At 46.0% G+C, this 27180-nt stretch overlaps 1 protein-coding gene, 1 non-coding gene and 1 pseudogene across 2 annotated transcripts; 1 reads left to right on the forward strand and 2 right to left on the reverse strand.

The window, feature by feature from the left end:
- Window positions 1-4660: 4660 nt before the first annotated feature.
- On the forward strand, window positions 4661-26523 carry CNOT11 (CCR4-NOT transcription complex subunit 11). Its single transcript, XM_032652434.1, has 7 exons — window positions 4661-5253; window positions 10210-10374; window positions 13996-14148; window positions 18250-18452; window positions 19617-19819; window positions 22333-22429; window positions 22506-26523. Exons 1-7 carry the CDS (start codon window positions 4734-4736, stop codon window positions 22701-22703), a joined length of 1539 nt encoding a protein of 512 aa, XP_032508325.1. The 5' UTR covers window positions 4661-4733; the 3' UTR covers window positions 22704-26523.
- On the reverse strand, window positions 6682-10202 carry LOC116764145 (annotated as a pseudogene).
- On the reverse strand, window positions 26073-26186 carry LOC116764816. The gene has a single exon (XR_004353027.1). It is a non-coding gene; the product is annotated as a small nucleolar RNA SNORD89 (small nucleolar RNA).
- Window positions 26524-27180: the final 657 nt, after the last annotated feature.

Here is a 27180-nt window from a genome sequence, read left to right on the forward strand (position 1 = left end):
TACTTACTACTTCTGATTTATTACGAAGGATATTTCAAAGGACACGAACAGCCAGATGGAAGAGATGCTTAGGACATAGGATGAAGGAAGGGGCACGGAGCTCCTGTGCTCTCTGCAGGGGTGCCATACTTCCAGCACCTCCCCGCGTTGCACCAACGTGGAAGCTCTCTGAGATCTGTGCTTTTGGGTTTTTATGGTGGCTTCATTATGTAGGCATCACTGATTAAATCATTGGCCATTTGGTGATAATTCAACCTCCAGTCCCTCTCCCCTCCCCTGAGCTTGGGGTGGGGGCTGAACGTTCCAACCCTCCAATCACCTGGTGGGTTCCCTTGGCAACAAGCCCCACCTTTCTGGGCTTTCCAAAAGTCAGGTCATTAACATAAACGCGGGTGTGGTTGTATTCCAAGGGTTTTTAGGAGCTCTGTGCCAGGAACGAGGACAAAGACCAAATAAATATTTCTCATTATAAGTTGCCATATCACACTTGGTGACCATGTCATAGACAGATGAGGGAAACAGAAGCTGGTACAATCAACTTTGGAAAACCGTTTGGCAGAATTTACTGAAACTGAACGTGCACGTAGACTGTGACCCAGGAATTCTACTCCTGGGTGTGCAGTCAAGAAAAGTCAGTGCTTATACCCACAGCGTGAATGGTCATAGCTGCTCTATTCATTATAGTTTCCCAAACTGGAAACTACCTACATGCCCACCAACAATAGAATCGGTAAAGAAATTCTTGTATAATATAGTCACACGATAGACTATTGTATTAATTGTACCACAAACTGGGTGGCTTAAAAGAACCCAGAAATTTATTTCCCCAGTTTTGGAAGCTAGATGTCTGAAACGAAGATATTACCTGAAAACTGGGTTCACCTCTTGGTAGGTGTTGAGTCAAAAGCTACAACCAAGCCAAAGATGGGGAGAAGGAAGCATTTATTACTTGCGACAAGTAAGGAGAACACCGGGGACCTTTCCCCAAGCAGTGTCTCCCCTAACAGCAAAATTGGGAAAGTTTTAAGCTAAGGTACATGCATATTCATGAAGGGGCTTGAGCAGAGGAGAACGCAGCATAGAATTAGGGCAAAGGTCGACAGAGTCCAGGCCTTAGTTGGTTGAAGTCAAGAGGGTCAACGTCATCCTTCCATCCTCCACCAGGGGATGGAGGGGGGCTTAGTTCCTGCAGAACTCAGAGACTGTATCAGATTGTTACGTATATTCCTTGAGCAGGAACTAGGACTCAGTTTTATCGCTGAACTATTGTTTCTTGACTGCTTTCCCTCTGTCCCTGTGTTCCCTCAATTTCCTTAAGATCAATGATTATTGAGACCTGTTACAAACATCTTATAAAGGGCAAGCATTGTGGCCAGGCTTATAAGGATCACCAAGTGGCTTAGACCAAAATGGCTTTTCTTATGGCAAGAAAACCATGCCTGGTTCTCTTTCTCCGGGGACCCGCTGCCTTATCTGCTGACAAAGGCTTTGGCAGGGTCAGGCTCCAGGATGCTTCCTTGCCTCTTCCAGCTTCTGGTGGCTCCAGATGTTCTCAGCTTGTGGCAACATCACTCCAGTCTCTGCCTCTCTCCTCCCTGTGTGTAACTTTGGTGAGAGGCACCTATTCAGTTGTCTCCCTTTTGTTTTGAGCTTCCTGGGATTCTTGCAGCCAACAAAGAGACAATGAAACATTTCCTTGCCTCATGCCAAAGTTACTGCTCCCTCTTTGTCACAGGTTGTGGTGTTGTCCCCTGCCTCCGCCTCCCTGCCCCCCAAATTCCTATGTTGAGTTGTAACCCCCAGTTAGAAAGTGACTGTATTTGTATAGGGTCTTTAAAGAAGTAATTGAGTTCAAGGGAGGTCATTAGGGTGGGCCCTAATCCACTATGATTGGTGTCTTTTTAAGAAGAGATTACGAGGGTTTCCCTGGCAGTCCAGCTGAAACTGCAACCCAGATTGGGACTTGAACCCACGTTCTTTTAATTGAGCTCACACACCTGGTCTCAGGACTTAATGAAGGTCAGGTTCTTGATGTCTCATGTAGAAAGAATTCAGTGAGAGACAAAGTGATAGGTAAGAAGTGGATTAATTTAGAGAGAAACACACTCCACAGACCGGTGAGCCATCTCAGAAGGCAAGAGCAGCCCCAGGGTATGGGGGTTGTCGGTTTTTATAGGGGTGGGTAATTTCATAGGCTAATGAGTGGGAGGAGTATTCCAGCTATTTTGGGGAAGTGGTGGGGATTTCCAGAAATTGGGCCACCACCCACTTTTTGACATCATGGTCGGCCTTGGACGGTATGTATCACTGGATGTATGCCCAGGAGAGCTTTGGGTCTCTACTGGTGGAATGGTGTCTCCTCAAAACTCATGTCCAGCTCAGAATGTGACCTTATTTGGAAATGGGGTTTTTGCAGATGCAGTTAGTTAAGATGAGGACATACTAGATTAGGGTGGGCCCTAAACCCAATGACTGGTGTCCCCATAAGAAAGCCACATGAAGCACAGACACACGGGAAAGAAGGCCACGTGACTGCAGAGGCAGAGATGGGAATGGTGCAACATAAGCCAAGGGACGCCAGAGACCGCTGGGCATCACGGGAAGCTAGGAGGAGACAAGGAAGGATTCTTCCCCAGAGCCTTTAGAGGGAGCCTGGCTCTGCTGACACTCTTATTTTGGACTTTTAGCCTCCAGAGCTGTGAGAGGACAAAATTTCTGTTTGTGGTTATTTGTTACCAGGGCCTGAGAGTTGTTTTTGGGGAACACGTAGGAAACCCTGGATTACCATTGTTAAATAACGAAAAGTCAACTGTGTAAATTTTAAAGATTTAATTGGTTTTATTGAGCAGTTCATGAGTCGGGCAGCATCCCATCTAGCAAGTAGAGAGGAGCTCCCAAGGGCTACAGAAAAGAAAAGGTTTTCAAAGGCAAGACAAAGAAGTCTAAGCAAGGAAGATTTATTTCAGGCATAGGTAACCTACTTATGGGGGATGGCAGAAGTCTTTGTGACAGGTTACTTCATCTTCCTTTGGGGCATGGTGACCGATTAGCTCATTGGTGCTGACCGGAAAATTCCTGGTTAAGACTACATTTCTGGGGGAGGGTGAAGCTTCAGTTAGGTTAGTAGTGTGACCTAGCATAAGTGACTCCATCTGGGGCCTCTGGTTTTCTTTTCAACACCAACCTAATTTTGACAATGCTCTTACAGAAAGAAAAATATTTAGTTTTTTGGGGGTGGTGGGGCACATAATGTTCACATATTTTGAAACAACTTAAAAAAAAAACCACAGCAAAACCTATGCAGGTAAGCTCATTGCTGTAACAGACATCCCAAACACAATAAAGTTTATTTACTATAGTAAATAAATAAAATGAGAGTACTTTCAAGATAATTCGAATCAGTTTCCCAGGAGTCCAAGCGTTACCAAGTTATATCTGCTGCTGTTAGTTAACTGGCAGGACCCTTCTACAGGGATATCTAATAGTCGAGTGAAGAAGCCTTCAGAATATGCATGCCCCTTGACCCAGCAGTTTCTCTTCCTTCAATTATACTTTAGAATTAAGGTGGTGTGCAACTAGATAATTCTCGAGCTACTAGCATGAGTTAGTGCAGACTGTATCTCCCAAACTTGCCTGCTGGGAATCGCTGGTGGAATCCCTGTAGGGTTTTGTAGGTCTAAGGGAGGAACTGGGGAAGTCTGGAACACACCCTTCGGTGATTCCCAACCCAGAGTACACGCTAGGCACCTGGGCAGGTGTTTTTGCTGTTTGTTTGTTAATACCTGGCCACCAGGACCAGGCACTAGCATTTTTGAAGGCTCTCAGGGAACTTCCAATGCACAGCTAAGGCCCAGAATCAGCGCCCTTGGGCAGGCTGCGGTAAAAAGTTGTACAACAATTTTGTAAACGAATGTTTATTGGAAACATTTTACAAAAATCTTGTTAAAGTAACCGTGTACAAAAGCTCGTGTGCGTATGATTCCATTTCCTCAAATAGGAGTGTAAGACTGGAAATTAACTTTGTTAATGAGAAATGTGTGGTCTTCATAGCTATTAGCACTTAAAAAGGTTTCACCATGAACAGCCAGGTGTGTTATATTAAGAAAACTTCAGTTTTTTTTTTGCTGCATTGGGTCTTCGTTGTGGCGCTTGGGCTCAATAGTTGTGGCTCGCGGGCTCTAGAGCGCAGGCTCAGTAGTTGTGGCACGTGGGCTTAGCTGATCCACAGCATAAGGTACTTCTCGGACCAGGACTCAAACCCATGTCCCCTGCCTTGGCAGGCAGATTCCTAACCACTGTGCCACTAGGGAAGCCCGCAACTTTTCAGATTATAAGATGCATTTTTCCAGACAATAACGTCACCCAAATTTCTTGGGACCTTCTTTGCCTGCTACAACCCTCGGGCACCTCTGGGGGCGGACGTTGCTCGCCCATGCGCAGACTGCACCACAGCGTGGTGCTGTGGCATCGCGAGACTTCCGCAGCTCCCCCACAGGCCCCACCCCCATTTCCGGCTTTTCGCTCCGCCCACTCGGCGTCTCGGGATCTTCTCCCTGGCCCGGCTCCAGCAGCCTCGCTCTGGGTCCGCGCCACACTCCTCTGCGGGCGGCTGGCTTCCCGGCGGTTTTTGTTTGCGACGCTGTCGTGCCACAGCGCGCTTTACGACCGCGGGGACGGAGCGAGCCGGTGCCAGGGCCCCTCCGGCCCGGAAACAGGACTGGCGAGCGAGGTTGATGCCCGGCGGCGGGGCGAGCGCGGCGTGTGGCCGTCTTCTTACCGCCGCGGAGCAAAGGAGGGCCCGGGAAGCGGCGGGGTCGGTGTCTAGGAGCGGGCCAGGAGGCTCCGGCTCCGGCGGCGGCAGAGGCGGAGCGGGTGGCCCCGGGCCGGGTTGTGGAGGCCCGGGGGGCCCCGCGTGCAGGATGAGCCTGACCCCGAAGGAGCTTTCGAGCCTGCTGAGCATCATCTCGGAGGAGGCGGGCGGCGGCAGCACCTTCGAGGGCCTGTCCACCGCCTTCCACCATTACTTCAGCAAGGCCGACCACTTCCGCCTGGGCTCGGTGCTCGTCATGCTGCTGCAGCAGCCGGACCTGCTGCCCAGCGCGGCGCAGCGCCTCACGGCGCTCTACCTGCTCTGGGAGATGTACCGCACCGAGCCGCTCGCCGCCAACCCCTTCGCCGCCAGCTTCGCGCACCTGCTCAACCCCGCGCCGCCCGCCCGCGGCGGCCAAGAGCCCGACCGGCCGCCGCTCTCTGGTAAGCCCGGGTCCTCCCGCCGGGAGCCCGCTGTGCGGCGCGGAGGGTGAGATCCGGCAGCTGCTGGGCCTTCACCCACACGTGAAATGGATTGTGTCCTTTTGAAATCCCCTCCGCACCCCCTCCACCGAGTAGGGACAAGTGGCAGCTTCACGGCACCGAAAATTACTCCTCCCAACAGTACGGGCCGTGAAACCGTGCCGCTTAGTGTTGGGGTTGACGCTTTAGTGCCTCCTGATGCAGTTCGTGCTCGTCACGCGCGTCTGAGGTGTGTGCAGTTGTAAGTAATGACACACAGGATCTGCCCTCCCCCCGGCTCTAAGTCTCAGGAGTCACCGAGAAGTCGTTCAGAACCCGAATACGTTGTTGAGCGGAAATGCACATTCAGCAGCGTTTCAGGACTTTACGGCCGCCTTCTTGCTGTTAGGTGTCCTTGGTTAACGCGATGGGGGCAGAGGATAGAAAGTAGTCTCAGTTCACGGCCTAGACTAGAAGACGCAAGACTGCTGCACGTTATGTAAAATGCATGCTTGTGCACCTTTAGTGAGATCACTGGGTTGGATGCGAGGCCTCTTTTGCTATTTCTGTTTGTTTGTTTGGCTTATAAACAGAAATTTATTTCTCATCGTTCTGGAGGCTGGGAAGTCCAAGGTCAAGGCCCCAGCAGACTGGGCGTCTGGTGAAGGCCTGCTTCCTGGTTCATAGACAGCTGTCTTCACGCTGTGTCCTCACATGGTGAAAGGGATGAGGGAGCTCTCTGGGGTCTCTCTTCCCAGGGCACTAATCGCACTTATGAGGGCTGTGATTGGGGGTTAGGATCAACACTTTAACATTCAGCCTACAGCCCAGGCTTAGCACGGTAATGGCACAATAAAGGATGATTATTTGAACCTGAATTCAACTGAAATTCAAGTAGAGCAAAACCCGAAACCATATACTTACTCTATAGTTTTAAAAAAACTGTTCACTGTCATCTCCTCTGCTAGAGGGAATTAAAGCTGGCCTGATAAGTTGCCTGACGGGACCACTAAATGTCTAAATTGGGAATCGACTATATTCTATCCAGTTTAACCCTCTCTGTTAACACGGGGAAACAGAGGTCCAGAGAGTTCGAGAAACTTGCCCAGAGACAGACAACTACTTTTGGGCTGGGCCAAGTGTAAGACCGGGGTTCCTTTCATTAACACCAACATCTTTTCATTTATGTGGCCTTTCACAGTTTACCAAGCACCTCTCAGCTCCATGACCTCATTTATTGTACTATATCCGTGAGCGTACAGAGGTGGCTTTTGGGAGATTTTTTTGCATCCTCAGACCAGTGTTGCAATAGCTTATTCTATACTGACCCTTAAATTTTAAAAATATATATGTACACACACATGTAAATGTGTGTGTACATATATATGGACATACGGAAGACACAGCACCACATCTCCCTGTGTCACCCCATGCGGGCCACACCCTGGCAGTCACAAAGCACAAAGAGAAAATGGTCTTCGGTTTGAGAATTCCCGAGTTGCCCCTGATGCTTCAATACTAAAGGGCTTAGAAGTGTTTACACTTTCCAGAGGAGTAGGAACGTTTTAGGCTTCCCTTTAATGAGTCTCATCTTGAGACAGGATGGCAAGGTTGGCCAGCCGCTCTTCATGCAGTTTTTGTAGTAAGTCTTTCAAAGAATGAATGGTGAAGCCAATTCATTTCTCCTCCTGGAATTTGTCCTCTTCTTTTCCTTTGTTGTGAGGTTATATATTAAAGGTATGGGCATACAGACATTACAAAAGATAAGGGCTGTCACGTGAGGGAGGAAGTCAGACAACAAATGTGGAAATTAAAAATCTGAACTCACAGGCAGGGCGGGAGGCGACACGGTCTTTTCACAGAGCCGTACACATAATGCAGCTGTCCTCAAAAGCAGGAATGGAGAAGACTAGCCATTCAGCTGCAGGACGAAGCTGGGGTCTTGGCTTTAGAGCTTTCAGTGTCTTTAGCATTCGGCTGGGCAGCAAGGGCCTTTTCCAGAGTAGGCCAGAGAACATAAGTCCAGTTTGGTTTTTAAGGCTTGAGTCAGCTCTGTGGCCAGCAGCTCGTGGAGGGACACACCGTCGTGGGAGTACACCCCGTTTCTCCCAGTCCAGTCGTAACGCTTGGGGCCGCTGGATGGTGAAGAGAACCAGATTTGCTTGTGTGGGGTCTGCTTGTTGACCACGTACATTCCTAGATCTCCACCCAGTTTAATTGTTAAAACACCACATTCCCAAAGGAGACATCATAGCCTTCAAGCGTGTAAGGTTTGTCTGCAAGGTCTTCAGAAAACTCTGCTAAGGAGTCCAGCGTCTCCTCGGCCAGTTTTGCATACGTGGTATCGTCCAGACGGCCAGCGTCACCCAGAGTTCCCATTGTCCTCAGATTGATCAAGCAGATGCTCTGCTGTTTGACATTCAGGATCTAGTTGAGGCAGCAGAGGCGCAGACTGGGCTGGCTGCCTGTGCAGGCCCTGGCAGCTGTAGAGCTGGGCGTCCTTCGTTGGCCGTGGGGCCCCGGCGTGGGCCTGGACATAGCCCGGGGGTGCTGAGCGGAGCAGAGGCTGGCAACTGCGTGGCGCTCCAGCGTCCACATCTGTTTGTTTTTTAAACTCAAGAGATGCTTTATGAGACTTGATTTTGGGAGAAGACCTGAAGCCAGGAGAGGAGAAGGGCACAGAGGAGATGGTGAAGAGTGATAAGGGTACCTGGAAGACTTGGAGGAGGACATCAGTAGTGGGCGGGGCAGGTAGTGACAGGTGGGAAACAGTTTGATCTTACAGTCCTTAAGCAGTGAGGAAACAGGTGAGTGACCCCTTTAGGTAGGGACTGCTGTTCAGGGAGCCAGAAGGTAAAGGCAGTGGATTTTGAGGTAAGGCCAGAGAATTTTTCCTTGCAGGAGAGGGCTTCTACATTTAAGCTAGTCATGGTTCCTGCTGGCAACTCCTCTGGATCTAAAGCATCTTCTCGTGGATTTCCTGCACTGCCCTTACAGAAGAGGGGCAACCTGCGTATTCCATGAGATGTCTTTAGGGTACAGGTACTGAACCTGGTTTTCAGGAAGTTTGAGAATGCTGAGAAAGTCGCTGCAATGTGTGTGTGTGTATGTGTGTGTGTGTGTGTGTGTGTGTGGTGAAACCCACCACCGAGATGGATGGGGCAGTGTGGGATTTGGGTCGGAGAGCCCTTTGAATTGTGTAGGATGGGTTAGGCAAAGGAACCATAACTTATATAATGTCACTCTTGAATGCGATGAGTTTAAACCTAGATGTAGGCCATAGACTGCATTGTAAACAGATTTGCCAGGGAAATCCACGGATTGGTTATTTTGCCTCTCTCTGCCTCAATTTCCGTGTCTGAAAATTGCAGATAATAAATTATGAGAAATAAAAGTATTTACAATAAGCTTTATACATTACTATCATTACTAGGTAGGGGTGGTGCTTACATATGCAACAGGGCATGTCGAGGCTTCTTGTACTGGGCGTCAGGGGGGCATCTAATGGGCATATGTTTTGAAAGTTGTTCGGATGATTCTGCTGCAGAGCCAACGTTGAGAATGTATCTGGAAGTAAGTAGGGTGGCTTCCTTGCACTCAGGAAGCTTGCAGTCTGGTTGAAGAGACATAAACCTGATTGTAACCCAGTGTGGTTAAGGGCCGTACTAGATGTTGCATGCACAGCACCTCGTAGCACAGGAACTACAGCTCTGTAGCTGGAGGAACTTCCAGAGGGGGTGATGTTTTTGCTGGATATTGATTAGAGATGGTGGGGAGAGAAGGGTGTGGCCCTGTCACGTATTCTTAAAGAGCTGCGTGTATTGGTTCTTTTGAAATCAGGAATCAGAGAAAGAGAGATTTTGTGCAACAGGAGTGTAGAACATGTGGGTTGGAGGGGGGTCAGGAGATGGGATTAGGAAAGTGGGTCAGGACCACGTTAGGAAGGTCTTATGAATGGTGCAGAAGTTTGGGTTTAATTCTGTGTAAACAGAATTAAAAATCTGTGAGCAGATTTGTACCTAAAAATATAACTCATTGGTAAGTGGGCGTGTGGACTGTGGGCGGTGAGTGGGTAGGAGTCCCAGCTGGGAGCTGGAACAGGGTCTGGCCACGGTGCGGTGCTGCGGTAGGATGGCCGCCGCCGGGTAAGCGGGCGGCTCTGGGATGAAAGGGAAGCATCAATGTCCAGCACTCTGGGAATTGTAGCCGTGCTGTGGACTGAAACAGGTGTGTGAAGTGTATTTGTGGAGCTAGTGATGGCTTCCTTGTCTCTTTAACTTTTACACAGTTGCTGGTAGCAGTAGAGAAGAAAAGCATTTCTGAGCACTGTAGTTTTTGTTGTTATTGTTTTTGCCTGCATATGTAAGCTTCAGCCTTTGCAGGAATTGAAGCATGTTAGAAAACAAAGTTGATTTTTTTGTTTCGTTTTGTTTTGGCGGTGCTGTGCGGCTTGCGGGATCTTAGTTCCCCTACCACCAGGGATCAAACCCGGGCCCCAGCAGTGAGAGCGCCGGGTCCTAACCACTGGACTGCCAGAGAATCCCCCAAAACAAAGGTCTTAATAGTTACAAAAACCTTAAGTTTCATTGCCACAAATCATAGAATTTCAGTTGACATACAGTTAATCTAGAGATTATTTGAAGTATAAGGGAGGATGTATGTAGGGTACATGCAAATACTACACCATTTTGTATAAGGGACCCAAGCATCCTTGGATTTTAGTATACGCAGGGTGTCCTGGAACCAGTCCTCCTCAGGGACACTATTTAATTACATTTTGATGAATGTATCTATTTGGTTAAATGAATCTTCAATTGTAAGTTTGTCTTTAAAGGTACATGAGTTGAGGTGACAAGTAGCAAATGCTAATTTTACCAGACTCAAGATAATTTTTAAAAAAACCGTTAGAGAAACTGTTGTACGTTTTTTTGTTTACAGGATTTTTACCTCCTATAACTCCACCAGAAAAGTTTTTTCTTTCCCAGCTGATGCTGGCACCTCCACGGGAACTCTTCAAAAAGACACCGCGACAGATTGCCTTGATGGACGTCGGAAACATGGGCCAGTCTGTGGACATTAGCGGGCTTCAGCTAGCCCTGGCTGGTAAGGAGGGGTCCCGCTTCAGGCATCTTTGTGTGCTAGCATTAGGCCTTTTTTCTTGAGGTACTCCATTTAAATGAAGGTCTTTGTAACTGTACTAAAAAGTTAGTATTTTCTGTGAAAAACATAGCTTCAGTACTGGATCCTTGCTGTTATGGGATATAAATGTCATTTTGAGTTTTCACTTGAATTGATTGCTTTTCCAGTTTAAGAAGAATGCTGAGTAAAGCTTGGTCCGTTTAAAATTTTCCTGATGTGATTTCTACTCAAAGCGATCTACAGATTCAATGCAATTCTTATCAAAATCCCAACAATGTGTTTTGCAGAAATAGAAAATTCATATGGAATCTCAAGGGACCCAGAATAGCTGAAACAGTGTCGTCTTGGCGCCTTTATCGAAAATCATTTGAATATATATATGGGAAGGTTTATTTCTGGGCTCTCTATTCCACGTCATTGGTCTGTTTGTCTTTTGTTTTTAATTTTTATTTATTTATATTTTTGGCTGCGTTGGGTCTTGGTTGCTGCACGTGGGCTTTCTGTGGTTGCGGCCAGCGGGGGCTACTCTTCATTGCAGTGTGTGGGCTTCTCATTGCGGTGGCTTCTCTTCATTGCGGAGCATGGGCTCTAGGCATGCGGGCTTCAGTAGTTGTGGCGTGTGGGCTCAGTAGTTGTGGCTCGCCGGCTCTAGAGCACAAGCTTAGTAATTGTGGCGCACAGGCTTAGTTGCTCTGCGGCATGTGGGATCTTCCCGGACCAGGGCTCAAACCCATGTCCCCGGCATTGGCAGGTGGATTCTTAACCACTGCACCACCAGGGAAGCCCGGTCTATTTGTCCTTATTCTAGTACCACCCTTTTGATTAGGGTGGCTTTTTTTTCCCAAATAAAAAGGGTTTTATTTGCAGGGGAGCAGGACACTAATCCAAGTCATACAGTAGCTTTTGTGAAATTGAGAGGTGTGAGACCTCCACCCTGTTCTTCTGTTTCAAGATTATTTGGGCACCTTCTGTTACACGTATAAGCAAATGAATGGGTGGTCTTGAAGCAAACTCCTGTAGTGATAGAAAATAAGGAGACCTTGAACAGGGTGGTCAGGGAGAGCCTCTCCATATAAGGATAAAGAAGAGCAGCTTTTGCTAACCTGCTCTAAGCAAAAGTGCAGATGCGTGGGTCTCATCACCTGAGAGCAGTTCATTAGGGAAATTCTAATCTGTAGCCAGATTTGTGAACCCTTGACCTTATGATTAAGTGAGCTGCAGGGTTAATTTGATAGTGCCTCATCCTTAGACTTCATGCCCTGTGACATTTGGCATCTTGTATAAGGTGACATCTAATCTTCTCTTTCCTTGGGGCATTCTGAACCTTGTTTATTTATTTATTTTAATAAATTTATTTTATTTATTTATTTTTTAAATTTTTGGCTGCATTGTGTCTTCGTTGCTTTGCGCAGGCTTTCTCTCGTCGCGGTGAGCAGGGGCTACTCTTGGTTGCGGTGTGCAGGCTTCTCACTGCAGTGGCTTCTCCTATTGCGGAGCACAGGCTTCAGGCGCGCAGGCTTCAGTAGTTGTGGCTCGCGGGCTCCAGAGCGCAGGCTTAGCAGTTGTGGCGCACGGGCTTAGTTTCTCTGTGGCACGTGGGATCCTCCCAGACCAGGGCTTGAACCCGTGTCCCCAGCATTGGCAGGTGGATCCCCAACCACTGTGCCAGCAAGGAAGCCCTGAACCTTATTATTTTTTTGAAGTATTTTGTTATTTATTTATTTTTGGCTGTGTTGGGTCTTCGTTTCTGTGCGAGGGCTTTCTCTAGTTGTGGCAAGCGGGGGCCACTCTTCATCGCAGTGCGCGGGCCTCTCACTATCACGGCCTCTCGTTGCGGAGCACAGGCTCCAGACGCGCATGCTCTGTAATTGTGGCTCACGGGCCCAGCTGCTCCGCGGTATGTGGGATCTTCCCAGACAAGGGCTCGAACCCGTGTCCCCTGCATCGGCAGGTAGATTCTCAACCACTGCGCCACCAGGGAAGCCCTGAACCTTATTTTTAAAGTACTAAATATTAACAATGGTTATTTTCTGAAACTAAGAGAACTCTTTTTCAGACTTTTAAGATTGAAGGTACACAAAAGTACTTGTTAGCTACTAGTGCCAGATGCAATCTATTAACAGAAATAAAATAATTATTTTCTTAACCAAAGACAGTATGAAAACTGGTTGCCGAGGTGATGGGCAATTTCAGTCACCTTACCTTTAGAAGTGACGTATATTCTGAGGTTTCTAGCTTTGTATTCAATAAAGTAAGAATCAAATCTAATTTCCTTTTCAACTTGTGATGACTTGAATCAGCCCATGAGAAAGTTTTAAAGTACATCAAGCTCAGGGACTTCCCTGGTGGTGCAGTGGTTAAAAGAATCCGCCTGCCAATGCAGGGGACACAGGTTCAAGCCCTGGTCTGGGAAGATCCCACATGCCGCAGAGCAATTAAGCCCGTGCGCCACAACTATTGAGCCTGTGCTCTAGAGCCTGTGAGCCACAACTACTGAACCCACGCTCCACAACTCCACAACAAGAGAAGCCACCACAATGAGAAGCCCACGCACCACAATGAAGAGTAGCCCCCGCTCGCTGCAACTAGGGAAAACCTGGGCACAGCAACAAAGACCCAACACAGCCAAAAATAAATAAATAAAATAAATGTATAAAGTACGTCAAGCTCAGAAAGGAATATGTGACTAGAGTTAGGATTGAGAGGCTTGGCACAGTGGCTAAGCTGGCTGTCCCCTAGAGCTGTTTGCTGTCCTCTGCCCAGACTGAAGATGTCTTAATCATTTTCACAAGTGCTTAAGAAAAAAAGGGAAGTACACCTATCTTCTCTGGAGCTAGCCACACAGATCATCTGTATGGAGGCTGGCCTGAAATTCAGGTGTCTTTACAGTGGGACCCAGGGACCAACGGTGTACTTATGGATGATGCAGTTGCGTTTTCCTAACTTTAAGCAAACAAGCAGACAAGTTAAACATCAGTAACCACAAGGGGCGGTTATAACTGCAGTGTGTGTGCAGTAGTATCTCGTTTTAACAGATTGTCCGCTGGTTCCTAATGGGATTGAATATCTTCTCAGATGTTTATTGGCCATACAAGCTTTTTTTTTTTTAATTTATTTGTTTTTATTTTTGGCTGTGTTGGGTCTTCGTTGCTGCACATGGGCTTTCTCTAGTTGCATCGAGCGGGGGCTACTCTTGCTTGCAGTGCGCGGGCTTCTCATTGTCGTGGCTTTTCTTGTTGCAGAGCACAGGCTGTAGAGCACAGGCTCAGTAGTTGTGGCACACGGGCTTAGTTGCTTCGCGGCATGTGGGATCTTCCTGGGCCAGGGATCGAACCCGTGTCCCCTGCATTGACAGGCGGATTTGTAACCATTGTTCCCCCAGGGAAGCCTCAGGCTTTTTAAAAATAAAACACTTATTGGAAGTCATTAGCCCATTTTTTTCTATTTTTTAAAATTGATAACCTATCCTGAATCTGGCCCTTTGTTTATGTGTTGTAGATAACTTTCTCCATTTAGTAGCTTCTCTTTTCACTCTCCTTGTGATGCCCTCAGTTTTGAAATATTTCCTATTTTAATCTATTTCAGAACGCCAGTCTGAATTGCCAACTCAAAGTAAGGCCAGCTTCCCTAGCATTCTCAGTGACCCAGACCCGGATTCTTCTAATTCTGGATTTGACAGCTCCGTTGCCTCTCAGATCACGGAAGCTTTAGTCAGTGGACCAAAGCCACCTATTGAAAGTAGGTATATCTAATTTTGTATTCTTGGTTTTGTTATCAGCGTCCCCCTGAGACTTTCTGGTTTTCTGAAACATCATGTTGTTTTCATTGATACTTAAACGTGAATTTTTTTTGTGTGTGTGTGTGTGTGGTACGCGGGCCTCTCACTGTTGTGGCCTCTCCCGTTGCGGAGCACAGGCTCCGGATGTGCAGGCTCAGCGGCCATGGCTCACGGGCCCAGCCGCTCTGTGGCATGTGGGACCCTCTTGGACCGGGGCACGAACCCATGTTCCCTGCATCGGCAGGTGGACTCTCAACCACTGCGCCACCAGGGAAGCCCTTAAAATTGAATTTTAAAAAATTTATTTTATTGACGTACAGTTGATTTCCAATGTTGTGTTAATTTCTGCTGTACAGCAGAGTGATTCGGTTATACGTATATATATATATGTACATTCTTTTTCATATTCTTTTCCATTGTGGTTTATCACAGGATATTAAATATAGTTCTCTGTGCTATACGGTAGGACCTTGTTGTTTATCCATTCTCTATATAATAGTTTGCATCTGCTAATCCCAAACTCCCAATCCATCCCTCCCCAATCCCCTCTTTCCCTTGGCAACCACAAGTCTGTTCTCTATGTCTGTGAGTCTGTTTCTGTTTCATGGATAAGTTCATTTGTGTCACATTGTAGACTCCACATATAAGTGATATCATATGATATTTGTCTTTCTCTGTCTGACTTCACATAGTATGATAATCTCTAGGTGCATCCATATTGCTGCAAATGGCATGATTTCATTCTTTTTTATGGCTGAATAATATTCCATTGTATAAATATACCACATCTTCTTTATCGTTTCATCTGGTGATGGACATTTAGGTTGTTTCCATGTCTTGCCTATTGTGAATAGTGCTGCTGTGAACATAGGGGTGCATGTATCTTTTTGACTTAAGAGTTTTGTCTGGATATATGCACAGGAGTGGGATTGCTGGATCAGACAGTAACTCTGGAACCTCTGTACTGTTTTCTATAGTGTCTGCACCAATTTACATTCCTGTCCATAATGTAGGAGGGTTTTCTTTTCTCCACACCCTCTCCAGCATGTTATTTGTAGATTTTTTAATGATGGGCATTCTGACTGGTGTGAGGTGGTATCTCACTGAAGTTTTAATTTTTTTTTTTTTTTTTTTTTTTTTTTTTTTGCGGTACGCGGGCCTCTTTTTTTTTTGAGGTACGCGGGCCTCTCACTGCTGTGGCCTCTCCCGTTGCGGAGCACAGGCTCCGGACGCGCAGGCTCAGCGGCCATGGCTCACGGGCCCAGCCGCTTCGCGGCATGTGGGATCTTCCCGGACCGGGGCACGAACCCGCGTCCCCTGCATCGGCAGGCGGACTCTCAACCACTGCGCCACCAGGGAAGCCCTGAAGTTTTAATTTGATCTGCATTTCTCTAATGATGAGCAATGCTGAGCATCTTTTCATGTGCCTGTTGGTGATCTGTATGTCTTCTTTGAAGAAATGTCTCTTTAGGTCTGCTCATTTTTTGATTGCGTTGTTTTTTTCTGTTGTTGAGTTGTATGAGCTGTTTGTATGTTTTGGAAATTAAACCCTTGTTGGTCGTACCATTTGCACATGTTTTTTCCCAGTCTGTAGGTTGTCTTTTCATTTTGTTTATGGTTTCCTTTGCTGTATAAAAGCTTGTAAGTTTGATTAGGTCCTATTTGTTTACTTTTGCTTTTATTTCTATTGCCTGGGAGAATGACCTAAGAAAACATTGGTAGGATTTATGTCAGAGAACGTTAAACATGAATTTAGTGGGAAACTTCCTAGTACAGTGTCTGGAACATAGCAGAGATGCTCAATAAAAGTTGGTTTCTTGGGCTTCCCTGGTAGCGCAGTGGTTAAGAATCCGCCTGCCAGTGCAGGGGACATGGGTTCAAGCCCTGGTCTGGGAAGATCCCACATGCCGCGGAGCAACTAAGCCCGTGCGCCACAACTACTGAACCTGCGCTCTAGAGCCCGCGAGCCACAACTACTGAGCCCGCACGCCTAGAGCCTGTGCTCCATAAAAAGAGAAGCCACGGCAATGAGAAGCCCACGCACAGCAATGAAGGGTAGCCCCTGCTCACCACAACTAGAGAAAGCCTGCACGTCAACGAAGACCCAATGCAGCCAAAAATAATTTTAAAAACTTAAAAAAAAAAAAAGTTGGTTTCTTTTTTAATAAAAATACCAAGGTTTTGGGAATTCCCTGGTGGTCCAGTGGTTAGGATGCCACGCTTCCACTGCAGGGGGTGCAGGTTCCATCCCTGGTCAGGGAACTAAGATCCCACATGCTGTATGATGCAGCCAGAAAAATCCCAAGTATTTTTCATTACATACCTACCATCAGCATATCTAAGGATATAAATTCTCTGATTTTACTGAAATGAGTTTATTTTTGTAGTTTATTACCTTTTTGTTTTATACTTCATTAATCTTATTTTCCATTGAAGTTTTACTGATCTTATAGCTCTTAATTTAATTCAAAGATAACTCCTATTGAACTTGAAAGAGCTTTTTGTTTTAATTAATTAATTTATTTTTGGCTGTGTTGGGTCTTTGTTGCCGCGCGCGGGCTTTCTCTAGTTGCGGTGAGCGGGGGCTACTCTTCGTTGCAGTGCATGCACTTATTGCAGTGGCTTCTCTTGTTGCGGAGCACGGGCTCTAGGCATGCAGCCTCAGTTGCCCCACGGCATGTGGGATCTTCCCGGACCAGGGCTTGAACCTGTGTCCCCTGCATTGCCAGGCGGATTCTTAACCACTGTGCCACCAGGGAGTCCTGCATTTTTTGGTTTTATACGATTCTGTGTGGTTTTAATGACGAAGGCATGCTTTCTGCTTAGGGATAAGAACATGTTCTCCAGACTATAGTGTCACCTTGAGTTTAAAACTTACACTGTGACTTTTAATGCCATTTACAGTAGGTCTTTGGAATAAATAAGTCTCAGCTAGTCACAGTGTGTGGGGAGGTCCGAGGCACAGATGGGTTGTATTTAGTACTTGCTCGGGCACATCTTTGACTTGAATGGGCCACTGGAAAGGTGTGTAAGAAGCAAGTCAATCAGATGTTAGGTCTGAGTCTAGCTGAACACCAGGCATCCTTACCTCATGGGAACTTTCTTTTTATCACATAGGTATAACTTCTCGTGAAATGTTAAAAACTTTCTTTTTGTAAATGGGCTGCAGAGATTCAGGTGCTAGTTCTGGTGATATATGTGAAGAGATGGTGTAGTTTAAGATAAAGGGATGATTCTTAGCCAGACACAGACATTTTCAGTAAACTAGGGGACCTAGTAATCTCAAATTTGGCCGGGGCTCGGTCCATGAGAGGAGTTAGTTAGCCATCTTAGACCCTACGTGGGAACCAAAGTGAGGGGTGAAATCTGCTGAGAAGTCCCAGACAGCATTTCTTTGAGTGGGTTTATAACTTAGGGATCAATCTTGTTTTGTAAAATAGTTGAGGTATTAAATTGAGTGACTTCACTGTTCTGTTGTATTTTTACTGTTTTAAGAAAATGATATAGCATTTGTGAATTTAGGGGTTTATGAAAGTCTCCAGATTCATTTGAGCATGTCAGTAGTCAACCGTACCTTTCCCCTACCATTTCATCTCCACATAATTTGCTACTTCAGGGTTATAAGATGCAAAAACAAAACCAGTACACATCACATGGTCTCTGAATAATAGTGCTGAGAATAGGATGAGTGAGATCAACTAGTGTTTTATTTTTCCCATCCAGACTTACCCATGGAGTAAGTTGTGTCCTCCTGCGATTGAGTGGTGATCATGCTTGAACTAGGACTTGTCAGGTGGTGGTAATGTTTTCCTCTCCTCCCCCAAAATAGATTTGGTCTCTGACATCATAATGTTATGTCAGTGTTTCAGTTTCTTGTGTTCTGAATAAAACCCTGCCTTTGTGTCGTTTCTGCTTCTAATTTTCAAGTCAGAGTGTTGCTGTGTTGTCCTTATTAAGAGGTGTCACTGCACTTCACTAAGCGGAGCCTGTGAGGTTTATACACACATGTTGCGGGGTCAGCCGAGTGACAGAAGCAGTCAGACACGCTACTTTGATTACAGGCCATTTTCGGCCGGAGTTTATCCGTCCACCACCTCCGCTCCACGTGTGTGAGGATGAGCTGGCTTGGCTCAATCCAACCGAGCCCGACCACGCGGTTCAGTGGGACAAGTCGATGTGTGTGAAGAACAGCACTGGCGTAGAGATCAAGCGAATAATGGCCAAAGCCTTCAAAAGCCCCTTATCTTCTCCTCAGCAGACACAGGTATGGATTTATTGTAAACATTTTCCTGTATTTAATTCACCAGGTGTTTTCGTTTTTCATAAAGTGATAAATGACCAGTAACGTGATGTTGGCAGCGTGAGCCAGCAGCAGGAGGCGTGGCCTCTGAAGCTCTGTTCTGCGCACCCCCCCCCCCCCGCCGGCTCACTTCACTCTGGTGGGGCACGAAGCCTGGTGCCCGAAAACCTAGCGACTTGTGTTTGGGATGAGTTTGACTCTGGAGCGTAGGATGGCGCTCACTCCTGCTCTGCGCTGCTGGGCGCTTTATGTACATTGTTACTAGGCTGGACAGGATTCCAGGAGGGTAAGCGGAATCGTTAACATTTAACCAGGAAGGTAAACGAGCACCCATCACACAGCTGGTTAATGGTGGATTCAAAATAGCGCCCCCGCACCCAACTGAGACACTTCCCGTGGGGGGGGGAGGGGAAGGCAGGACACCGTGGGCGGTTCCGGTTGGTGAAGTTTATTCTTCAGTTAGTACACTTCCACATTAGAACTTGCCAGGAGATACATCGCCAGCGTAGTTCATTTTGCTTACCAGGCCATCATGAAACAGTACGTGTGTACATACAAGGAGACAGGGGAAGGAGCACAGAACATTAAGAATGTACCAATTTGGCAGAAGAAACTGTCTTTGAGGACACCTATTTGAGTGTGTGCAGTGTGCGGGGCAGACAGACCTTCCCCCCGCCCGTCCCCCTCTCAGGCATCTGTTCCCCTCAGCGCTGGCTGGGGCTTTGGTTCCTGATGTTCCCCGATGATCTCTGTGATCTGTGCTTTTCCGGAGAACTAGTCGGTAAGATTATTTTTAACAAATGACAGGGAACAAAAAACCTACAAAGGACTTAAGGATGGTATTGTTAAAATCCGGACAATATTCAAACAATACTGATTCTGGTTTAATGCCCTGGATGCATTAGTGTCGTGTATAAACTGTCGTGAAGGTGCCTGATGTTAGTATCTGACGTTTCAAGTGTAAAGTTTAAAATATCAGAGAATGATGCTCATGGATTTGAAGGAAGACATTTATAAAGTTGGTTCAGTGCAGAGAACTTTGTACCTTTTCTTTATAAAGGAAAGACAATTTCCGATTTGACTCAGGAACCTCTGTTTTTCTCTTTCTAAAAATCTGATTCTGTTTAGCTCCTTGGCGAGTTGGAAAAGGACCCCAAACTTGTCTATCATATTGGCCTCACCCCAGCCAAGCTTCCTGACCTGGTGGAGAACAACCCTCTGGTCGCCATAGAAATGTTGCTGAAGTTAATGCAGTCAAGCCAGATCACTGAGTATTTTTCGGTTCTGGTCAATATGGACATGTCATTACATTCAATGGAAGTTGTAAACCGGTAAGTTTCTGTGCGCCATCAAATGCGGACAGGGGTGTGTAATGTAGATCCGGATTCAATGATTAGAAGGGAAAAGGCAGCAGCAGTTTTTTTTCCCCGATACACTGTTAGTCTGAGAAAACCCATTAAATAATAATCTGAGCCTTAGTGCTGACCGCATGTGACTTTACACCCACTAGCAAGAACGTGGGGAGTATTTCAAGTATTTAGCGCTTGTAGCAGCATCGGTGAAACTCAATTGCTAAAATTTATCTCCTGTGTATGCTTGTATATTCTTTACACAGATTACAGACACTGCATTATTTCTTGTTAGAGACTAACAGCTGTTATCAGCATGGGTCTAGGAGCTGAGAATTCTGGGAATGCCTTCCTAGAATTCGTTGTTCCTCGCACTGTTCTCTGAACCTTTCTTTGATTTGGCCTCCTTGCTCCGTTGTCATCAGCTGTCAGGGAAACAATACATTCCCTTCTCTATGTGCTCTGAATAGTGGTTTCTCACTTTGTTATTTTGCTTACAAACATGTTTTAGGTAAATTACAAATTCCACAGGCTTAGGGGGTTAGCTTGGGAGCCTACTGTTGATTAAGCTGTCTGTGGGTAGTGTAGCCATATGTGCAGGCTTGCCTGATGTGGTCCCAGTTTAGGCTTCTCATCCTCAGCTCCGCTCCATGTGGTGTCCTGTTCTGGGGGCTAAATTATGTAGTTTTTCTGCTCATGGGGAGGTCCATTCTGAGTGCTACGCAACTGCACTTCAATTAGAGCACATCTTTTTTTTTTTTTTTTTTTTTATGCGTTACGCGGGCCTCTCACTGTTGTGGCCTCTCCCGTTGCGGAGGACAGGCTCCGGACGCGCAGGCTCAGCGGCCATGGCTCACGGGCCCAGCTGCTACCGCGGCATGTGGGATCTTCCCAGACCGGGGCACGAACCCGTGTCCCCTGCATCGGCAGGCGGACTCTCAACCACTGCGCCACCAGGGAAGCCCTAGAGCACATCTTTTGAACACTCACTCGTTTGTAAGTTGGGGATTAATTGTTTTTTTAACCTACTTAAAGCTGTACTAAAGAGTATGTCCTGGGAATCCCTGGTGGTCCAGTGGTTAGGACTCTGCACTTTCACTGCCAAGGGCCCGGGTTCCATCCCTGGTGGGGGAACTAAGATCTTGCAAACCACATTGTGTAGCCAAAAAACCACCCCCCAAAGCAAAAAAAAACCCACAATGAAGTTATAATCAGCTGGTGGGAAAAGCCTGGCTGGAAGCCGAGGGATCCCAAGTGTGTGTGTAGGAGAGCGCAGATCTGTGGAGGGCAGCACAAGGTATTCACCTTTCACTTTCTGTGCCGGCAAAACCGGCTGGCCGCTTGCTGACCTGCGGCTTCACTTCTGCGCCCTCATCCAGGCCTTCGGCCTTTCTCTGTTACTGAGACTCACTCCTCTTTGGGGACTGCCTCCTGCTCGGGGCCTCTGGGCCAACCATGCTCTAAGTGCCCGCTTACTGTCTAAACCAGCCGTTAGGCACTTAGTCCAAGAATACCCATCTTTTTATCAGTGGTGCAGAAGTAATTTCAAGGAAGTAATTTCAAGGACAGGGTCTGCTCTGTGTGCGCCACCCCCATCATGGTGCATCACCCACAGGTGTGTCGCCGGTAGCCTACGGCTGTGTTTCCTTGGAGCACGGGTTCCTCAGCCTTGTGGAAAAAAGTTCTATAATCAAATAAGTTTAGAAAACTTTTGGAAATTCATACTGTATAGTTAGCACAGCACACACCTTTATCTGAGCATGAAATTCCTACTTTACCCTCCCCCCACCCCACCTTAAAACATTTCACAGAATCCTTTGGAAAACACCAGCCGCCCCTTGAAGACTCTAGACCAAGGTGCCTTTTGCTACCTTCCAGCCAGGGCTTTCCCACCAGCTCCTGAGTGTGCCACGCCAGTCCCCGATTCCACAGTTCACTCAGATTATCCACTTAGTTGGAAGGACACCACTTCTCTCCTTGGGTTTCCATTTAAGTCATTTGCCCTGTTGACTTTTCCCGAGTCTTTCACTTACGTCACTCTTTGTGCAAACGCCACACGTTAGCACTTAGTTACACACTGTCCTGTCCAGTTACTACCACGCCTTTCTTCACATGCGTTCCTTGCATAGCACTTGTGTGTAATCAGGTTAGTAAGCGGTACTTACGTGGACAGAATAACTGCCCGGGTTGTTAGAGCCTGGACGGTAACTATGAATTCTGATTCAGCCAGGAACACACAGGGACATGGTGCTCAATGCGTATTGCACATGTAATGCTAAGTGTAGACCTAAGAAAAGGAAGTGTCACTTATTAGCGGCGGCGGCGGGGGGCCTCCGAGGTTTACTTGCATAAACTTATTTAAAACTAGGTAACTAGATCATATATCAGAATTTTTCACTAAATGACCAAAGGAAATTTTATATTTTATGGTGAACGGTGTTTTAAAATGTTATTAGCAAATAAAATTAACAGCCCTTTCTAACTTTATGAAACAGACTAACTACAGCTGTTGATCTACCTCCTGAATTTATTCACCTTTATATATCAAATTGCATTTCTACCTGTGAACAAATTAAAGATAAATATATGCAGGTAAGTAATAGAATTTTTTGTAAATTTTATAAATACCTGCCCAGAAAACGCACACTAAAATTGGTTTCTTTTTCAGAATCGTCTGGTGCGTCTCGTGTGTGTCTTTCTCCAGTCCTTGATCCGTAACAAAATCATCAACGTGCAGGACTTGTTTATAGAAGTGCAGGCCTTCTGTATTGAGTTCAGCAGGATACGAGAAGCTGCAGGCCTCTTCCGGTTGTTGAAGACCTTGGACACTGGGGAGACACCTTCTGAGACCAAGATGTCCAAGTGATAGCTCGTCGGGACCACCTGTTCATCGTTCAGCTATGCTGTGCTTTTCATTTTTAAAAGTGTTCAGACCCTGAGTGATTGCTTGGCTTAATGCGTATAAACACCAGTTTATCCACTTAAAGCAAAGTTTTGCTTTCCTGGATGACTTTTTCTTTTAGGTGAATTTTTGGTGAGAACTTGGACGAATGTGTCTTGTAGGTGTCTCCCTGATGATTATCCATTGGGGATGTCATCCCAAACGAAGTCACTGCACAAAGTAGATGAGGTCTTCGGGACTGAAGTGCAAGGTGCCTGTTTTTGCTTAAGATGTAAGTCACGGGCTTCAGATAAGGCAAGAATACCGTTTTCCTGAGGTTCCAACGTTGAAAGTTTTTAGTGAGAGTAAATTGAAGATACTCTCAAGAACCTGCCTTACTGCCCCTGAGGTCTTGAGTCATCACCACATGACGGTATTCTGACCCTTGAACCTCTCACTGGGCGCAGTGTGAGCCTCGGACACCCGTGTACCTCATCCTTTCTTGTCATGGGGACCTAAGAGACAACAGCGGGCTGCCTACAGACGTGGGAATTCTTAGAAACCTTTTCCGAGACTATAAGAGCTGGTAGTTTTCTGGGCCTTCTCTCCTGTTAACAGTCTAAGGGCGTCGGTACTTCAGGAGGAAGGACGGCACCGGGGGCCGTGCTGCACGGCTGCTCGCCGAGTGGGCTTTGTGCCCTTCCCGTGGCGTCCTGTGGGCTGTTTAACCCCTCATTTAGCTTTGGACAGCAGTGCCTTACATTAAAGTTTTCTATGAACTCTATTATCTGGTGTATTTTTCACTCGAAGACATCATGAAAAACTCCCCGTCTGCTGAGGTACTTTCAAAGCGTATTCTTCATAGGAACAGGAATCACCTTCCAATCCAACCCTTAGCAAAAGTTAAAGGATACCAAGCCGAGGGGTTTTAAGATGAGTACAGATTCCCACCTTTTAGATTTATGAGAAATTTTAGCTTCGTTATCCTTACGAAGGGCAGTGATTTATAAATATATTTGCTTCAAGGAAATAAGGACCCAAACTGGTATAACAGGTGCACCTTCAGACATCTAAATGATGGCAACAGTTGACCTCTCTCAACACCTAATGGCCGGCATCACCGTTTTGCATGTTACCACTGGGCAAAGAAACAGTTCATTATTCACATACTCTCTGGTGGAATGGCGAAGTTTCGACCGCGCTTCGCCGCAAGCCCCCCAACCTCAGGCTCCAGGCCCTGCTGCCTCCTGGTCACGCTGAGCCTCCTGGCCGGCAGCCCCGGGACGCACGCACGTCGCTGCCTACCGCGAGTTTTCTCAGTGAGGAACCTCACCAGCGCTCAGGAGCAGCGGCCAGGGCGACGACACTGTGCCTGGGGTCCGTTCCAAACTGAGATCACCAACGAGAAGCACAGCATTTCGGACGTGTGGGACTACACAGAGCACGAAAGGACACCTGCTGACACTCTGAGCTGAAACTAGAAGACAGCATCCTCCCGTCCAGCCTCACCTGGCAGGGCACGTGCCAGCAGCTCAGCAGGGTCACTGCCCCCGGGGTGTCCACGAGCCACCGCAGATGTGCTACACACACTGGTTTGGAGCTGCAAGTGTGCTTCTGTGGGCACATCTCCAGACATGGCCTGAGACTAAAGACAGACCACTGTGCATCGTTTCCAGATTACAGTACTGGTGTTTACTTGACAGAGGAAAGGTTTTCAAATTTATTTTAAATAAATAGCTTACAAAGAACAGTAATTATATTTAGAGAACACTAAAAAAAAAAAACCAGTCAAGATACAGTTACACCACCAGCAAAAAGTTCTTCATTAAACATTTAAAAGTAGAAGAAAGTTTACCTGAAATAAAAGAAACAATAATCCTGGGATTCAATAAACTGCAGTCAACTTTTAAGTGTCATCAAACGAGTTCAGTTTAACTGTCATGTTTTTTAAAAACCACACCTTGAATTCTCTGGACTTTTAGTTCCAATCTGTTGTAGCTTTAGTATCTTCAAATTACCTGTTAAAAAGAAGACAGCAAGAAGACCTGTTAAGGAGATGACATCTTAGGGTAGAAAGTTCAAAAAAAGTGTGTGCGATCCTAAAATTTAACTATTTCAGATACCTCTCTTTAACAGTATTATTTCGTTAAATAACTTTAAGGAAATGGTATCACTCAATTTTTATTCTTATAGAATACAGATATACTTTCATAAATTTTAAGTAGCGTGTACTGTATCATGCATTTTGTGACGATTCACATCCCCGTGGTGAACAGTGGATCACATATCTATTTTAAATGATATTAGGGTGATATCCCTAAAATAGTTTGAGGGTTAAAATGGAAAATTAACGCATGGGAAGAACTTTTTACATACTTGTTAAAATTCCTGCACCCTGTACCAAGAGATTTTGCTAGTTTCCTTTTGTACCTGGTCTTTTCTTTTTATGCAGTCACTACTGTTCTTATGAGGAAAATCCTTGAGGAAAGGACTTCCATAATCCTGGGATTCAGTAACTGTAGTCAGCCCAACAGAAAGTACTAGTGTTCCCAAGTTTCTCTTTAGCCCTTAATACACAAGCCTACAACTCATCAAAAAGAATGGATTCACTTTTCTTGTACTCATTTTAAACAAATGTAGTGCAAATACTTTTTTTGATTTACAACTTATTTTATATTTATACTTTGCTGTTAGAACAAGGGCAGATCTCTAGCTGCATGGCTGATGATGACATTGTAGACGTTTCACTTTCATAACCAGTAATACAAGTACTAGTATTTTTGATGAATGAAATGCTTATAAGTGTTTTTAAAACTTCAAAAACGAAATCAACTGGGAAAAGCGTAGGTGGCTTTTCTGGTTGGTGGTTGCGTCACAGAAGCACAGCGTGCGCCACGCAAGACGAGCTCTGGTTCAGGCCAACGTCCCATGCTCTGTAAATCTCAAAGCAGGGCTTACGGTGAGCCCAAACAAATCGACTAAAACATGTCATTACCTCAGGTTCTAGTTAGCGATATCTGCATGCTACCTTAACCTCAGCCCTCACTGATCACATCGACTTTAATGTGCTCAAAGGGAGACTACAGCCAAACGAAGCCATCTTACTGGGGAATCTGGTTACGCTGGGTATTGTGTCCAAGTGAAAGCACACCCGGTTCCTGAAGGTCTATTACTGTTGTTATTGTTTTCATGAGTCTAGTGGTCTTTGATTCAGCAAGTATGTCATAAAGCATGTAGAGAGGTACTTACTGCACGTTCAAGCCCTGAAGTTGCCCCAAGGTTCACTGATTATCTTTTCTTAAAAATATCTGAGCTCGCTGGAAAGGCCTATCTTGGAAATCTTGCCCTGACATTACTGAGGTCAGACCAGAGGTTCGCTTCAGGAGGTTTTGTCATCGTGCGCCCACAGAGAGCCAACTGCTGAGGGACACACTGCAATTCGGCCTTTTAGTGTCATCATTCCTCAGTAACTACAGGGAGGGAGCAGTCTTTCAGGAGAGGCTCTGCGGATTCAACATCCCTAAAAGGACAGCATGCAAAGAGCTATTACCTGCTCCAGGTGCTGTGTGTACGCCTCCCCTCTGGGCGTCGTGGCTTTCTGATGGGAAGCCCGGAAACAGCATGGCAGGCAACACCCTGCGGGGTGTTCACATCCATGGGTACACTGCCCTCCTCCACAGGCTGCCTGAGGCTCTCAGTTAAAAAGAAAAAATACTGTCTCTACATTATTTGTGAAGAAATGGTCTTCATGACAACTGTCAGAAGGAAATCGATTACTGCCATAAATAATAAAACCTTAACTCCATCTCTCATTTACTAATCTTTCTTCATTGACATTCCCCAGATTCCCAGCATTTTATCAAGTTTATATTTCAGCAAAAATTCTAGTAATATTTGACCCTTTATCATGTTTATTTCCACCTAAGAAAAGCATATCAAAGGAAACATTTTCCTTTCGAAGTACTGAAGTTTTCTGTCTTCTCTTGTTAATTTCTTTATCTGCTGTTAAAGACCTGTGTTTCTAGAAATAAGAGTACTATAATTTTTCCAGTCTCTTCTATTTATAACTTAGGGTTCAAACTTCTGAATTAAGGAAAGCTCTAGCTGACAGCCACTGATTAAGAACTCACACTTCCATAATCATCAAAAGCAATTTACCTTGATCTGTCACAGTATTCTTTTTAAAAGTCAGCTTCATTGGCTACTGGGAAGAATTAAAGCATCTTTCCCTACTGTGTGTGTTAAAATACAAAGAGCAGTCTACTCAGTATAAAATCAAGGACATATTTTCTTATCCACAGTGCACCACAGAAGGTGGATTTCAAAGATAATTGCTATTATGGAAAGCTACTGAGGCTGTCTGTTGAAATGAGAGCTCAAAGTAAGACAACTTCTATTCCAATAGCTCCTCACATGGAAGCTGGCCTCAGTTTACTTCATTCGGTAAACACTGTTTACTCAC

Source organism: Phocoena sinus, chromosome 13, assembly GCF_008692025.1.
Source record: "Phocoena sinus isolate mPhoSin1 chromosome 13, mPhoSin1.pri, whole genome shotgun sequence".
NCBI classification, from domain to species: domain Eukaryota; kingdom Metazoa; phylum Chordata; class Mammalia; order Artiodactyla; family Phocoenidae; genus Phocoena; species Phocoena sinus.